The 17551-nt window shown below is 40.0% G+C and overlaps 1 protein-coding gene across 1 annotated transcript; it reads left to right on the top strand.

Annotated features, from left to right (window-relative positions):
• The first annotated feature begins 943 nt into the window (after positions 1-943).
• On the top strand, positions 944-17130 carry CUNH3orf33 (chromosome unknown C3orf33 homolog). Its single transcript, XM_036243025.1, has 5 exons — positions 944-1057; positions 2828-2887; positions 10429-10576; positions 13761-13921; positions 16419-17130. The coding sequence occupies exons 1-5, from the start codon at positions 944-946 to the stop codon at positions 16806-16808; spliced, it is 873 nt and encodes a 290-aa protein (XP_036098918.1). The 3' UTR covers positions 16809-17130.
• The last annotated feature ends 421 nt before the right edge of the window (positions 17131-17551 follow it).

Below are 17551 nucleotides of genomic sequence, written 5' to 3'. Positions count from 1 at the left end.
TCAGTGTGCTCAGTGTGCTCGAGTGTAACGAATGAAGTAGGAAGTAGAAAAGAAAAGCTTAGCTAACCAGAGCTTCGATTATTTAGCACCTTCTACATGAGCCAAAGGACCTTTGACATTACTTGAACCTAATGGAAAGCCTTAAAGCAGAGGTATACACAGAAAGTCTGTAGTCTGCTTTAACACCTATTCTATGCCCAGCACGGTGTTGTGCCAACATTTCATTTTAATTTCATAACAAGGTGATCTCATATAAAAGTCTAGATTTGCAGCTTATCATGAAAGAGCTGAAGATCTCTCCAAGCTAGACTCCAGCTGTTTGGTGCGCGTGGGGTGTACTACAATGTTGAGGCTGTGCCAGGCAAGAGCAAAGGAGGCAGGAGGGGTTGGAGTTGATGCTATTTCGGGGGAGTGAGCACACCGCTAAAACAGGGTCAAAGCTGAGATGGGACCTGAAGACTAGAGGGGGCAGACGAACAGGACTTGGTTCAGTGGCTTGGTCGTCTCGGTGAGCTCAAAGAATTACCGCTGAAGTGGCGGAATGAAGTTCAATTTCCGTTCCTGCATGGCACCTGCGGAACCCACACTGCGGCTGCGTCCATTGAAATCACCAAGTGCCCCTCTTCCCACCAGGTACTGGAGACTCCCCCACCCCCACCCCTGAGCCACAGGGAGCACCCACGCTGCGGGGAAACCCTGCAGAATGCGGAGAGGCCACTGTCGGGGTGTCTCATAACGGGTTGGGAGGCCCGCCCACAGGCGACGGAAGGAAGGCAGCCGGTCGCCGGCCACTCCCAGGCCAAGGTGAAGGGAACCCGGCGGTCGCCAGCGCGCGGCGCCCCCAACTGCCGGCGGAGCGCGGCGCCCCCTGCCGCCCGCCGGGGAGCACGGCACCCCCTGCCGCCGCCGGGGAGCGCGGCGCGGGCTCGAGGAGGCCGGGAACATGGCGGGGCGGCCGGAGCCCCGGGCCTCGCCGCCCGCCGACCGAGACGGACCGGCGCCCAATGCGGTGGCGCGGATGTCGCAGTGGGCGGACGACCACCTGCGCCTCGTCCGGGTACCGCAGTCCCGCGGGCCGGGCAGGTGGTGGGCGCCGGGCGGCGGCTCCGAGGCCGCGGCGCCAGGGGCGCGTGGGCGGGGCGGGGGCGACCGGCGGGAGGCCAGCGCTGCGCTGGTCCTGGGGCCCCGCGAGGGCGAGTGCCCGCGGGTCCTTGGGCGCAGTGGGGTGGCGGAGGGCGAAGCACGTGGGCCCTGTGGGCCTGGGGAGAGCGGAGGTTTTTGTTTCGTTTATTTTTAAGCGAAGTGAGAAGACACTGAAGTTGTAGCTAGGGAGGGACATCTCAGGCGACCAGGCTGGGGAGGGCTGTGGCTGAGACCCGGTGGTGGTGTGCATTGTTTGGGTGGGGTTACAAAGAAAGAGAAGTCCAGGGGGCTGCCCCTGGGTAGATGTTGGCAAAAGCTGCTGATATGGAGTAGTTGGGGTAAATGTTTTGTTAGGAAAATCCAGAGCTCTTTTTGGACACGTGAACTTGAAGATGCTTGTTAGACTTCTAAATAGAGATGTGTGGACTTGAACATGGTCCTTAGACTTCTACACGTAGGCAACTGGATATAGGAGTCTTGTGTTGAAGGGAGGTCAAGACTGGACATAGACCTTTGGGAGTGAGCTCTGTACACCTGAAGTAGTAGTTAAAACTTGGATGACATCTTGGAGCGAGTCAGAAAAGCTACTGAAGAAGTCCTAGCTTCGAATTGAGACCTGCAGGACCTGTAACGTCCAGAAATTGGAGAGTGAAAAGAAGGATGTCAGCAAAGATTAGGAAAGGAACATTGAGGGAGGAGAAGGAAAACCAGGTGTCCGAGAAGCCAAGTGAAGAGAATATTTTCAGAAGGAATGGTTAACTTTGATGAAGTCTGCTGAGAAACTCAGGAGAATCATCAGCCTTGCAAGTGCTCTGCAGGCATGCAGCACAAAGCTGTCCAGGAGTGCAGCCCTCATTCTTAAAGTACTGCCTGCCACTTAGTAAGTGATAGATAAGTATTTGAGGCATTAATGAGTGGTTCATATATAGGTGTTAATTGACCAGGCCTCCACTCTTTCCGGTAAGCAAGAAGAGATACCCAGGTTATTACAAATTGATAAAGGACTTCAGCAGGCTTGGGAGAGGAAGCAGTGTTTGTTAGTACGGGGATGTATTATTCCAAGTAACCCATCACAGAATGTACCTTATGTATGTTTTCAACTTCATTCCTTATATAACTAGTTGTATTTATTGAAGGAAAGCATGTAAGATTCTCAGTTTTGTTTAGGGTGTTACAAGGTTCTTGTGTTTTAATTAAATCCCTTTAGATCTACTTCAGTTTAAATGAAACACTATAAAAACATCACTACGTTTTTCTGAACTGTTTACCTACATGTATTTCCCAAGGTGCAGTATTTTAAGGTTTTGGTGATAAAGGTTTCTACTAAATATTTAAATTCCCACTGTAGGCTCAGGGTTAGGTAAATTACTGTTGGCATTGCACAAGAAGTATTAAACTGATTCTTGCTTTCAGGGAACTCATGGTTAAAGTAATACAATTAAAAGAGAACAATACAATACTATGCAAACAATTACTGTGCATGCCAGATTATTTGAAAGAAAAAGGGGAAGATTAATAGGTGGGCAGTTCAAGTCTTTTGGAAGAAGTAGGCCTTTAGTTGAAGAATCTGCCTTATTTGCACAGTTAGATATAGGAAGACAGTCTTATTTCCCCCCTCTAATTAGTACTTTCACTGTTGTAAATAATAATTAACGAGACTTAATCATTAAATTTCTTTCTGAAGAACATCAGCACCATAATGGCCATAGCTGGAATAATGTTACTTCTAAGAAGTGTTCGACTGGTAAGTTAAAAAATGAACAAGACATTATGAGAAGCAATAGACAGTTAATTTTTTTCTCCAGTTTTTATCTCAAGCAGTGTAGCACTTTGTTATTCATATTAGAAACATTCAAATAGTAATTTTAGAACAATGAACAATTAAGATTGTTTTAACAGTAACACATCCATAGTATTTTATGGCAGGTAATTGCATAGCCTGTATTTCCATAATCACTTTCTTCATGCTTAAAAAGCAATCTGAAAATGATTGAGTTTGCTAAAATGGTATAATCACTAAATTTGCATTTCAGACATTGTGAAATATCTCAAAACTTTTCTATAGTGGTTTTAGATTTCGATCATAGTTGAATTATGTCTCTTTGAACTGAAAAATGTTTGCTTTCTCTGATTTGCAACAATCTTTAAGATCTGTTGTTCAATGGATAAAGCAAGATGTATGGTGTAAAACATAATTTATGCTTTCAGTTAGCTTTTTTTTTTTTTTTGCACTTTCAATAGTATTTTAATAATAAACATTGTGGAAATTCATTTGATATTTTAATATTTATAAGTATTTTTTTATAACTACTTTCTATAGGATGTAATTTTAGTGTCATGTTGCAATCTGGTATGGATTTATTGCTTCTGTATATATTTTCTACATTTATTATTTCTATATTGTTTTATATTACATTGACTACATAGATTTACTATACATCTTTTTCAACTGTTGCCTTTTCTCCCTGACTCCATGTCAGCACTTTAATCTTCTTTTCTTTTTTAAATGTTTTTTTCTTTATTGATTTTAGAGAGAGAGGAAGAGGGAGAGAGAACATTGATTGGCTGGCCCCGGCATGGGGATCAGGCCTACAAACTGGGCTTGTGCCCTGACTGGGAATCAAACCAGTGACCTCTGGGTGCATGGGTCTGATGCTCAACCACTGAGCAATACCAGATGGGCTCTTCTTTTCTCTTTTTTAAGTGCCTTGAACTTTAAAAAAAATGTAATCATTGATTTTCTCTTTTTGGTTGCCACCCATATGAGCCCCGACTGGGGATCCAACCCGAAATCTTTTGGTATAAGGGACCAAGCTCTAACCAACTGAGCCACACCTGCCAGGGCACCTTGAACTTATTTTTAACCTTATATCTAATAGGTTATTTCTTACAGCTCCATGATTTTGTAAGTCATTTATTTTTAGCATAATATATGTTTATTTTTTATATAATATATTTTTAGCATTATATATACACACACATATATGACTGGAACTTTTGAGACTTTAGTTCTTTTCATTCTACTTTTTTCTTTCTTAACCCTAAAATCTATATATTTTATGCATTTTGAAGGTTTTCAGATTTTCAAAATATTAAACGATCTGATTAAGAGTTTGGTTAAGAATAGTGCTGAGGCCCTGGCCGGTTTGGCTCAGCGGTTGGAGCTTCGGCCTGTGGACCAGAGAGTCCTGGGTTCATTTCCCACTAGGGGCACATACTGGAAAAAAAAAAAAGAATAGTGCTAAGGGGCCCTGGCCGGTTTGGCTCAGAGGTTAGAGCATTGGCTCGTGGACCAGACAGTCCTGGGTTCGGTTCCCCCTAAGGGCGTGTATCGCGGTTGCAGTTTGTCTGGGCCCGATTGTGGTCGTGTGGGTGGCAACCACGCAATGTGTCTCTCTCATGTGGATGTTTCTCTCTCTCTCCCTCTTGCTCTATCTGAAGATAAATGCAAAAAAAAACAAAAAAAAAGAGTAGTGCGGAGGGATCATTTCTCTTGGTAGTCCTTAAAAATATACTTAAAGTAGTTTGGGGAGTGCAGCAGAAGAGGAAGGGAATTTGTACTATTTTTGGTAACTTTGTCATACTTTCACTCATTTTGAGTTCACAATGAACTAAAAACCTCTCATTCATATATTTATTTTTATCCTCACCAGGACATTTTTCAATTTTTGTTTAGATATAGTGGGAGGGAGGGAGAGAGAGAGAGAGAGAGAGAGACATTGACGTGAAAGGGACACATCGAGTGACTGCCTTCCACACAACCCCAACCTGGGCCGAGGACAAACTGCACCCGAGGTACATGCCCTTAGCGGGAACCAAACCTGGGTCTCTCTGGTCTGCAGGCTGATGCTCTAACCACTGAGAAAACTGGCCAGGGCTTATTTATTTATTTATTTATTTTTTAATCTTTATTGTTGGATGTAAAATGTATTACAGATGTTCCACATTTTTCCCCCATTGACCCACTACTGCCCCCCTCCTGCCTTTTCCCACACTAGAGTCTGTGTCCATTGGTTATGCATATAAGTTCTTTGGTTTATTTCTTCCCACTCCCCCAACGCCTTTCCCTTTGAGGTTTGTCAGTCTAGCAATGAATTTGTACTTCTTAATCCCTTCACCTTTTTCACTCATGCCCCCAACCCCCCTCCCAACTGGCAACCAACAAAATGTTCTCTGTATCTATGAGAATGTTTCTGTTCTGCCTGTTCATTTTGTTTGTAGATTCCATTGTTGATAGATATGTATTCATTGCCATTTTGTTTGTTCATATATTTTATCTTTTTCTTCAAAAAAACCCTTCATCATTTCATATAATAACGGTTTGGTGGTGATGAACTCCTTTAACTTTTTCTTGTATGGGAAAGTCTTTCTATGGCCATCGATTCTAAATGACAGCTTTGCAGGATAGAGTAATTTTGGTTGTAGGTTCTTGCTTTTCATCACTCTGAATATTTCTTGCCACTCCCTTCTGGCCTGCAAAGTTTCTTGTGAGAAATCAGCTGACAACCTAATGGGAACTCCCTTGTAGGTAACTAGCTGCCTTTCTCTTGCTGCTTTTAAGATTCTCTCTTTGTCTTGAACCTTTTGCATTTTGATGATGATGTGTCTTGGTGTGGGCCTGTTGGGGTTCATCTTGTTTGGGTCTCTGTGCTTCCTGGACTTGTATGTCTGTTTCCTTCACCAAGTTAGGGAAGTTTTCTGCCATTCTTGTTTCAAACAGGTTTTCGATTTCTTATTCTCACTCTTCTCCTTCTGGCACCCCCAAGATGCGAATGTTGGCACACTTGAAATTGTCCCAGAGGCTCCTTACACTATCCTCATTCTTTTGGATTCTTTTTTCTTTTTGCTGTTCTGATTGGGCCTTTTTTGCTTCCTTATATTCCAAATCGATGGTTTGCTCCTTGGATTTACGTACTCTATTATTGAAGCTGTGTAAATTATTCTTTATTTCAGTTAATGCCTCCTTCATTTCTAACTGTGCACCCATGATTTCTGACTGGTCCTTTTTTATGCTCTTGAGGCCCTCACTAAGTTCATTGAGCATCCTTATAAGCGGTATTTTGAACTCAGCATCTGTTAGGTTGCTTATCTCCATTTCGCTTAGTTCTTTTCTTGGGGTTTTGTTCTGTTCTTTCATTTGGGACCTGTTTCTTTGTCTCCTCATTTTGGCTCCCTCCCTGTGTTTGTTTCTGTGTATTACTTAATGAGAGATATGGGGCTAGCTGAGACCAGATGCTGCTCATTTGAAAGAATTTAGGAAAACCTGAAGCAGGGTCCAAGACAGGCCAATCCTATGGTTAAGCAAGTGGCAACAGCTTGGGTGGGCCTGAAAGTTGGGTGGGATGGGTCAGGGCCTCAGGGAGTCACCAGGGCGGGGCTACCAGTGTGAGCCAGGGTGCTGGAGTCCCAGATATGGCAACTGTCTGCCGCCCCCAGGAAGGGCTCACCAAAGGAACAAAGGCCTCTGACAGCACATTTGTCCCCGAGAAAGCCCCCTCTCCAGCCCTCGCTCCAGTGCCAAACAGCTCAGTTCTTCCCTGTGTGTCTCTGGTGCCCCTCGAGCTGCCTCCCCTCCAAGCTTAGAGGGAGAGAGTCCGATAAGTCCGTGCGCGGGCCCTTTAAGGAGCTGCCTGGGGCTCCAGCCGCTTCAGCTTCTCTGAGCCTCAATTCCTGCTGGTTTTTCCAGCCAGAAGTTATGGGGATTCTCTTCCTGGCACTGGAACCCTGAGCGGGGCACCTGGTGTGGGACGGGGACCCCTCAGTCCTCAGGGAGGACCTTCCCAGCCGAGGTGTCCTCCTGATTTTTATCTGCCACACGTGGGTGTGGGACCAGCCCGTCCCCTCCGCCCCTCCTACCAGTCTCGATGTGGCTGCTGCTTTACTTCCTTAGTTGTAGGACTTCCATTCAGCTTGATTTCAGGCGGTTTTGAAGGATGGTTGTTCTGTAGTTTAGTTGTAACTTTGATGTGGTTGTGGGAGGACGCGGTATCTCGTTTACATGCGCCGCCATCTTGACCGGAAGTCCTATTTATTTATTTTTGTTTTTTTCCTTTATTGATTTTACAGAGAGAGGAAGGGAGAGGGAGAGAGAGATAGAAACATTGATAAGAGAGAACATCGATTGGCTGCCTCCTGCATGCCCCACACTGGGAATTTGGTTCAGGACCTGGGCATGTGCCCTGACCCGGAATTGAAGCAGCAACCTCCTGGTGCATGGGTCAATGCTTAACCACTGAGCCACACCGGTCAGGCTCGTTTATTTTTTATATATGCTACTATTAGTTCATTCTCTTCTATCTTTCATTAATTTGGGGTATAGTACAAGGGAAGACTTTTACATTTTACCCTAACATTCTGGTTGTGAAAATCTTTTTAAATACTAACTCTGACTTTTAGCATTCAAATCCTTCCAAGTATCATACCACACTGCTATTTTATCCTCATTCAAGTCAGTGGTGATCATCTTAAACTCCTAGAGTACCCCTCCCATTGTTTTTTTTTGTTTTTGTTATCTTTATTTTTAAAAGTATTACAGGTGTCCCACCTTCCTCGCTGCCCCTCCCCCCACCTTCATCACACTGTTGTCTGTGTTCATTGGTTATGCATATAAAAAAATTTTTTTTAGATTTTTTTTAGAGAAAGAAGGGAGAGGTTGAAACTTCAGTGAGAGAGAAACATTGATTGGCTGCCTCCTGCACCCCTCCACTACTGGTTACTGAGCCCACAATCCCGGGCATGTGCCCTGACAGGGAATTGAACCCAGGACCTCTTGGTCCATGGGTTGATGCTCAACCACTGGGCCCCTCCCACTGGTTTTGATGAATTCATCAGTGCTGCTTTTGTGATGTCACAAAGCCATATTGGGAGCCATTCTTGTGGACATTAGCCCATATTTGTTTTTCCTACAGACTTTTCATAAAAAGCCTTTGTCAGGTGACTTACTTAAACTCTTCGTGATTTGAGTTAGAATTTCTCCTCTCTTTTATTTACTTTCTGCATATTTTACATTCTTTTTGTTTTTTGTTTGTTTTGGTGCTGAAACCTGAAATTGAACTAATATTCCACTCCCTCTCGCCCCCCGCAACAACACAGCTTTATTTGTGGCTTGGAGAATATTCCACATTCTTGAATGCTGATAATAGATCCAGAATCCTTTCCCCCCGCAACATTTTCTTTAGAAAAAGTGTTGTAACACTCACCTACTTTTTTTTTTTGAATCCTCACCTGAGCACATTTTGCATTTATCTTCAGATAGAGCGGGAGGGAGAGAGGAAGAGAGAGAGAGAGACACATCCATGTGAGTCATGGGACAAACTGCAACTGAGGTACGTGCCCCCTAAGCGGGACCGAACCCGGGTCTCTCTGGTCTGCCCGCCAATGCTTTAACTACTGAACCAAACTGGCCAGGGCAACACTCATCTACTTTTTATGTAGATTCACCAGTTGTTAACATTTATCGCAGTTGTACTTTCTATTTCTCCCTCTGTGGAACCATTTGAAGGCAAGTTGCAGACATCTGGAAACTTGCCCCATAAACACTTCATATTTTAAGGCAAGAATATGTTCCTGCATAATCATGTTAATATTATCCCATCTAAAAAATTTAACATTTTGCAGCCCTGGCCGGTTTGGCTCAGCGGTTAGAGCGTCAGCCTGTGGTCCACAGAGACCCGGGTTCGGTTCCCGCTAGGGGCATGTACCTTGGCTGCAGTTTGTCCCCTGCCCTGGTTGGGTCGTGTGGGTGGCGGCCACTCGATGTGTCCCTTTCACATCGATGTTTCTCTCTCTTCCTCTCTCTCCTTCCCGCTCTATCTGAGTAAAAAATGGAAAAATGTCCTTGGGTGAGGATAAAAATAAAATAAAAAGTAAAAAATTTAACATTTTGCAGTAGTATGATCTAAGATATAGTTCATATTCAAATTTACTATGTCAGAATATGTTTGTTTTTGGTACGTGCCCCTAGCGGGAACCAAACCCAGGACTCTCTGGTCCGCAGGCCAACGCGCCAACCACTGACCCAAACCAGCCAGAGCCAAAATATGTTTTGTAGCTGTTTTTATCTCAGCTGAAGATTGCACCAAGGATCATGCATTGTATTTAGTTGTCATGTCTCTTTAGTCTCCTTTAATCTAGAATATACCATCACCTTACCTTTATTTTTAATTTATGTTTCTCATGACATTGCCATTTTTGAAGAGTCCTAGCTAGTTGTCTTATAGAATATCCCATGGTCTGGGTTTGTGTGTTTCATCATTAGATTTAGTGTGAACGAGAAAGTGGTGTAGTCTACCTACTGTATTGCATCAAAGGGCTCATAATGCCAGTTTGTCCTATAACATTATCACACATAATATAATTAATAATCTCTTAGTATTTAAGACCCAGTCTATAGTAAAAATTCTTTGTCTCAGTGATGTCTTTTTTAAATAGATGATTTATTTAAATCAGGATTCAAATGGTCCAGATATTGTATTTGTTTGTTACATCTCTTAAGTCTCATTTATGTGATAACAACTGCCCCCCAAGCTATTGATTTGTTAGAACAACCAAGTCATTTGTCCCATTGAATGCTCCACATTCTGGCTTTGTCTACTACAGTATTATTTTTGTGTAGAATTGTTTTTGATAATGTTTAGTTCAATTGGACTGTTTCAGGTAGTTGGGTACTAATTTATCCTGCATGCGTGAAACTCTTACTTAGTCATGATTACGAATGAAGCTCATCCCTGTGACCCTATAGTATTATTAATGTGGAAGATGTAGGTATAAAATATTGACTAATTTTAGGGCATTAGGTATTTAATTGAATTTCCAATGTTGACCTTTTTTTGGTCCTTTTTCTCCTGAGATAAAAAAAAATAAGAGAAACAATCTTGCTGATTAGGAGTTGTAATTTAATTTAACTCAGCTTGGTTTAGGTTTTCCCAGAAGTGCCTGCATGAATAGACTGCATATCACAGAATAGAGACTATTTACTGTGTGGTACCAGGTACAACTCTACGCTCATACTTCTTTTTGATGAATTGTGTTATATTTTGAGGATGTAAGCTTTTAGGAGTTAGTTTGTTTAATGTGCTCTGTATAGTAGCTTGAAATAGTAAAATGATGACAAAGATTTCTAAAGAATGTTCCTATAAACATTTTTTATTAAATCATATTAAATATTTATATAAAATTAAAAATTAGTCAATAGTTCTCTTGTTAAATGTTTAGATAACAATTTGACACAATTTTAAAGTGAAAATAATGACAAAATGTTGTATTTTTCTCCTTGTAAATCATCAGACATCAAAATTTACGAGTTCTTCAGCTATTCCAGTAGAATTTATAAGAAAGAATGTTAAGCTACGTGGACGATTACGCCGAATAACCGAGAATGGTTTAGAAATTGAACATATTCCTATTACTTTACCTATTATATCTTCATGGAGAAGTAAGTAAGTGAAACTATAATAAGACTAAATAACTATTTTAGTGTTCCTATATTAGAATTTATTTGTAAAATAGCAAAAATGTTATTTTAATTTTTAATAACTCCAAACTCTTGGCCTTAACATACAAGGAACTATTTAATTTAGTTCCAGATTTTCTTTCTTCCTTCCCTTCTTTTTTTCAATCATTCATTATTTCATTCAGGCATTCAAGCATTCACTCCACAAATACTGAGCACCCATTACATTCTAGGCCCTCTACCAGCCACGGAGTGCTGAGTGAAACAAACAAGACCACCCTGCCCCTTGGAGCTTACAGTCCAGGTGGAAGAGAGACAGACGCATGAAAATTGCTCTAAGAGCTATGAAGAAAAGGAGCTGGGTGCTAGGATGTGAATTACCGGGGGTCATGTAAAGGGGGAACCTATGCCTATAAAGTGGTCAGAGAAAGCATCATTGAGTTGCTATTTAATCAGTGACCTGAAGAATGAGAGACCATGTGTGGAAATGAGCTTCACTCCATTGATAAACCATGTAAAGACTCGTGTGGCTGGGGCATAGGGAAGAAGGGGACAAGAGGCACCAAAGGAGATTGGAGAGTTTGGCAGGGGCTGGTTCTTTCCTGCTGAAATTCCCAGTTCTTTCTGTTTCTTGTCAAAGACCCCAGGCAAACAAACCTTCCCTCTGTTTACATGTGTTTTCATGTCCTGGGCACACTTCTTTGTTCCTCTTGAACTCCAGTTGACTCTTATTTTTATCCTCATCTGAGGACATTTTTCAGTATTTAGTTCAGATAGAGTGGGAGGGAGAAAGAGAGAGAGAAACATCAATGTGAAAGGGACACATCGAGTGGTCGCCAACCAGGGCCGGGGACAAACTGCAACCAAGGTCCATGACCTTAGCGGGAACCGAACCCAGGACTCTGGTCCACGGGCCGACTCTCTAACCACCGAGTGAAACCAGCCAGGGCACCACATCATATTTTATATGCTCAATGGGGAATTTGCTAATTTTAAGGGAATTCAGTGACCTTCTGTTAAAGAATTAGGACATGAATACTTTTTTTTAAATTAAATTTATTGCTCATCAAACACAAGTGTGGCAAGGGGGTGGAGAAAAAGAGACTCTAGTACTCTGCAGGTAGGAATACAGAGTGGTGCAGCCACTATGGAAAATAATATGGTATTTTCCTCAAAAAATTTAAAATTGAACTGCCATTTGACCCAGTGATCCCACTTCCCGGAATATATCCTAAGAAGCCTGAAATACCAATCAAAAAGAATATATGCACTCCTATGTTCATAGCAGCACTATTTACAATGGCTAAGATCTGGAAACAGCCAAGTGTCCATCAGTAGATGAGTGGATAAAAAAGCTGTGGTACATATACACAATGGAGTACTATGTAGCTATAACAAAGAAAGATCTCTTACCCTTGAAACAACATGGAGGGACCTAGAGAGCATTATGCTCAGTGAAATAAGTCAGTCAGAGAAAGACAAATACCACATGATCTCATTTGTGGAATATAATGAACAAAATAAGCTGATGAATAAAATAGATCCAGAGACATGGAAGTACGGAACAGACTGTCAAACCGGTGGGGGGGGGGGGGGTGGTTATGGGGACATCTATCATACTTTCAAAAATAAAGATAAATTAAATAAAAATAAAAAAATAAATTTATTGGGGTGACATTGGTTAATAAGATGATATGGGTTTCAAGTGTATATTTCTATGACACATGATCTGTATATTTCATTGTGTAAGTACATTAATATGTAAGGTTGATAGTGTTGAATTAGATTCATGATTTTGGTCCCAAAAGCTTTGGTCTAAAAAACCAGAGCATGTTTGTTTTTTTGTTTTGTTTTGTTTTAAATTTTTTTTTTTATTATTGATTTTAGAGAGAGAGGAAGTGAGAGGGAGAGATAGAAACATCTGTGAGAGAGAACATCAGTCAGCTGCCTCCTGCATGCCCCCCACTGGGGATCAGGCCTACAACCTGGGCATGTGCCCTGACCAGGAACTGAACCAGCAACCTCTTGCTGCATGGGCCAATGCTCAACCACTGAGCCACACTGGCTGGACCCAGAGCATGTTTTATTGGAAGACAGTTGATGTTGATGGCAACATTACAGGATTGGAGAGAGAACTCAGAATCTTCAGGCTTCTCTTAACTCATTATATACTAATGATAAGAATTCATCTGACCTTTATTATATGTGTTGCCTCAATCTAATGTGTATATTTACTACATTACAGATTTTTACTAAGGGTATAATCTTTCTACTTATACCTTTTGATGCTTCTCTAATTGAAACCTTAGGTCAGGTTTCAAGAAGCTCATGCCGTAAAGAAAAGGTGTTTTTATTATGAAATAATATTGTAGCAGGGTTTTAGGATGTCTTCTTGAACTCAAATGTTACTATTTTTCTTAGAGATTAGATGGATTTAACTTTCTACCTTCAACTACTTGTATACGATCTTAACATATGTTAAAGGTGTACTTTCTTTCTTTTTAAAAAAAAAGACATTAATTTTCTTTTTGTCAGCCATATCCCTTTTTGCAAAGTTACAAACTTTCTCTAAAATAAAATCCTGTTATTAAAGTTGGTTCAAATTTTATCAAGGGTTTTGGTAAACAACTTTAATACTGTGTTGCTTTGAATATAAATTAATAAAATTGTGTTTGGAAATAAGTTTTTCAAAATGTATAAAAAAGTAATAATAATGTCAATGTAAATAAATATTTATTGAGATAGAAAGATATCCTCAATAAGTTGTTAAATGGAAAAGCAGCTTATACAGTTTTATTGGTAGTAAGAGCCCATATTATTAAACTGTGTATCTATAGATCTGTGTGTATGTGTTACAAATCTCTCTATAGATATAAATAAATACATCTGGAAGGTTTAAAAGAAAAAGGTAAATTGGTTAAATCTCACATCCTGTTTGTAGAGCTTACTGAAATGGGTTTTTGAAATTATTCCATCAGTTATATACTTGTATTGTTTTAAAAGAAAACTTGAATATAGAAATAAGTAGATTTACATTTAGAGAGTCTGGCTCTTTATAAATAAACATAAAACATTCAGTTGTTTTGGGGTGGGGGCTAAATGATTTTAGAATTTGCATTCACAACATGGTACTAAAGCTGTGCTCTTTTCTACCTAATCTTCTTAGAAGAGCCATGTGGAGTTTTGCTGGTTAAGCTGGCTGGAGTAGAACTCACTGAAACTGGGAAGATGTGGTTACAAAAAGAACTTAAACCTTCCCAACTACTATGGTTCCAGCTTCTTGGAAGGGAGGATTCAGCACTCTTTTGCTACCTGTTAGTCAATAAGGTAAGTAGTATCAAGAAAGAATGAGCAATATTTTATTCTTTTTATTTACACATAAATATGTCATTAATTAGAACCTTGGATATATAATGGGACTGAATATTTTTCTTTTTAAACCACTACTCATAATGATTATGTTTAGAGAACCAGGATTTCATATATAAATTTTATAATAATATTTTAGTTATATATGTTTATTAGAAAAAATAGAAAATTAAGATAAAGGAAACATTTAAGATTATTAGTGACTCTGGACATTACTAGTTTAAGGAGACCCTTTATACATTTATTTTATTAGTTTATTTTATTTTGTTTTTTGGTGGTACATGCCCCTAGCGGGAATCGAACCCTGTAGTCTCTGGTCTGCAGACCGACGCCCAACCGCTGAGCCAAACTGGCCAGGGCTATACACTTACGTTATGAGAATATGATATCACACTTGTTATTAGAAACCACTTGTTGAATGATGCTTGTCGACTGGGCACTACAAAAAGCAAGGATTATTGCCCTGGCCGGTTTGGCTCAGTGGTTGAAGTGTTGGCCTGAGGACCAGAGAGTCCCGGGTTCAGTTCCCACTAGGGGCACATACCCTCCCCCGCCCCCCCAAAAAAAGCAAGGGTATTTTCTGAAGGTAAATATTGCTCAGTCTTGAAAATCTAAAGTTGAGCATTTTTAAATACTCTTTCTGATTAGTAGTCAGTCATCTGAAAACATTGCTTCAGAATCTTCTTACCTGACCACAGCGCTGTGTGACTGGGATGCCCCAGATCTTCGTGTGTATTGCTGGTGTTGCAGTGTCATCCTGCGTCCTTGCATGTGCCTTACTCCACATTTATCATGGGTGATTACTGGGGGGGTGGGGATTAAATAGTGAAATGTTATTATGACAGAATTAAGAGTAGTTTTTCTTTTTTTTTTTCTTTTTCTTTCTTTATTGATTTTAGAGAGACGGGGAGGGAGAGGGAAAGAGAGATAAAAACATCATTGAGTGAGAACATTGACTGGCCGCCTCCTGCATGCCCCCCACTGGGGATCGGGCCCACAACCTGGGCATGTGCCCTGACCCGGAATGGAATTAACCTCTTGGTGCATGGGTAGATGCTCAACCAGTGAGTCACACTGGTCGGAGAGTTTTTCTCATTTTTAAACTTCCTTATTATCTAATAGAAAAGAGTAATTTGAATAAAAAAATAACCCTACAATGAAGTGATTAGAATTGTAATCATTTTAACTCTCAAATTTTTGACATATACTAGAAAGCCTAGCATCTTGCATTTAAAAGTAAATAATGATACCCAACTATATAAAAAATGCCAAAGACCTCTCAAAAATAGTATCTTCTTTTTCAAGTTGAGGAGTATGTTTTATTATTCTCAAAACTATCCTATGGAGTCAATGTTTCTATTCCCATTTACTGATGGGACTTGGGGTAACCAAGGGAGAGCATGTATTCACGTGCAGCTCTTCTCGGCTCCCGAGCCCACCCTGCACCTTACATATTTTACCTTACATTGCTTTGTAGCAGGTCACCAAACTCTGCTGTGTGTATATTGTGGCAATTTATCTGTTGTGAGGTTGAATTGTAATTACTCCGATTTTGAGTTAAGGGAATGAGCTCTTAAGATATAAATGATTAAGAAAAATATGATAAACATTTAAAACTGTATTTAACTCCTTAGCATCATATACCAAAAGTTACTGTATTTAAAGGAGCAAAGGGTTACTTTTTCTTTAGATGTCCTAGAAAATATCTCCTACTTTAAACCTGGAGTTTTCACATTTTTAAATTTAACTGTACATTTCTTGTCTAATAAAGCTATGAAATTATTAATAATTTGTTAAAATCCCACAAGGACTATGGAAATAGCTAAGCAGGATCTCCTTTATTTTGTAAATTAGTGGGGGGTGGGAGAGGAAATCCCATTTATCCAGTTTCACTAGGAAGTGAGGGATTCCATGAATGACATTTTCTGAAGGATGAACATTCCAGGCCAGGCCTATTTTTATGTTAATTATATGTGGAAAGTCTTTTAAAAATTCATTTGCATGCCAGTGCCTTCCAAAACACTGGAATTCTGAACCTAATTTAGCAGTTCCATTATGTGTCAGTTTATTTTGCATTTGCCTACTTTTTAGTTTCTTTTGCTATGGCCTCCTGTCATTTTGCCTATCTTATGTGATCCATTCCCCCACTAAACAATAAACAAACAAAAACGCTTTTTATGCACTTTACTGCTTCTATACCTCTTTTGGTTACACCAATGAGGCTGTGGAGAACAATATGTTACAAAGCAGGCAATTGACTTTGAGCAAGGATCTCTTCTAGTAATGAAATTCTTGGATTTAACATTAGCTATTTTAAGCTCTTGGGGACACTTTTGCTTTTTTATTTTCCTCTGGAGGACTAAAGTTGCTGAATGACTGATTTTAATGTAAATAGATGTTATGGGTATACTAGCAATTTGTTTAAATGATTGGTTTGTGTTATTTTTTATTCAAGGGTAGATATTTCAGTATGAGTCTGAATGAAGAAATCTTGAGAAGAGGTCTTGGCAAAACTGTTCTTGTTAAAGGGCTAAATCATGATTCTAAAATCTATTGGAAAATTCACAGAAATTTACTTAAAGCTGAATTAACAGCCTTAAAAAAAGGAGAAGGAATATGGAAGGAAGTATCTGAAAAGGAAAGTTATTTAGAAAAATTCAAAGGCTCCTGGAGAAAAATATGGAAAAAAGACAGTTATTTAAAAAAAATTGGATCAGATTTCAACCTGAAAAAAGAAAGTTACTATGACAAATTAAGAAGTACTTATGAAGCATGGAAAGACAACTCCTTAATACTGAAGTTTAGAGAACTTATGCGTCGCATACACTTTCGTAGAAGAGAGTGAAATATTCTAAGTTCTCTGGAGGTGATCTACTTTGAAAAGAGTAAAATATGTAAATATATGGATATTTTTCATTGAGTTGAAATGTTAATTTCTCCCGGGAATGATCAAAGTTGTATTCTCATTGCATTTAAATATTTAAGAGATGATTGTTATAAAGGTAATATCAGAATAATTTAAACAAATTGTGATTAATGTAATATGCTTTTAGAAAAAATGAAACACTTTATAAAAATTTACCAGGTTGGAGGATATATACATGTAGTACTGATATTTGAAGAGAGAATTTAACTATGTATGGGGCATGGTGTTATTTTTAGTTATTTTGGCCATCCATATCTAATTTTTGTTTAAAGAGAATATTTATTCTTCCAGTTTTATCAACTTTAATTATTTATAATAAAGGAACTGTTTATAATTCATGTCTATGGCTATTCTTTTCTCTCATCTGCTTACTGTTTGGAAATTTGGGACAGTGCTATTGACACTGTTATAATTAGCTAGTTATTAATAATAGGAAAGGAGCAAAAGAGGGTCCAGACATTATAAGCATGGCCATCTGGGCAGTTTCACCAGGAACCTGTAAGTTTACACTCCCCAGGGAATCACCCATCCATTCCCTGCAAATCACTGGGGGAAGGGATCCAACAAAGGGGGAGGTGGACTCATGCACAATGAAGTTGGGGTGATATAAGGAAGGTACTGACCTGTCAGTCTAGCCTGGGAACCATGGATTGGCTAGAGAG

This window comes from Molossus molossus, unplaced genomic scaffold (genome assembly GCF_014108415.1).
Source record: "Molossus molossus isolate mMolMol1 unplaced genomic scaffold, mMolMol1.p scaffold_m16_p_5, whole genome shotgun sequence".
Taxonomy (NCBI): Eukaryota; Metazoa; Chordata; class Mammalia; order Chiroptera; family Molossidae; genus Molossus; species Molossus molossus.
This window is presented reverse-complemented; position numbering and strand designations above follow the sequence as displayed.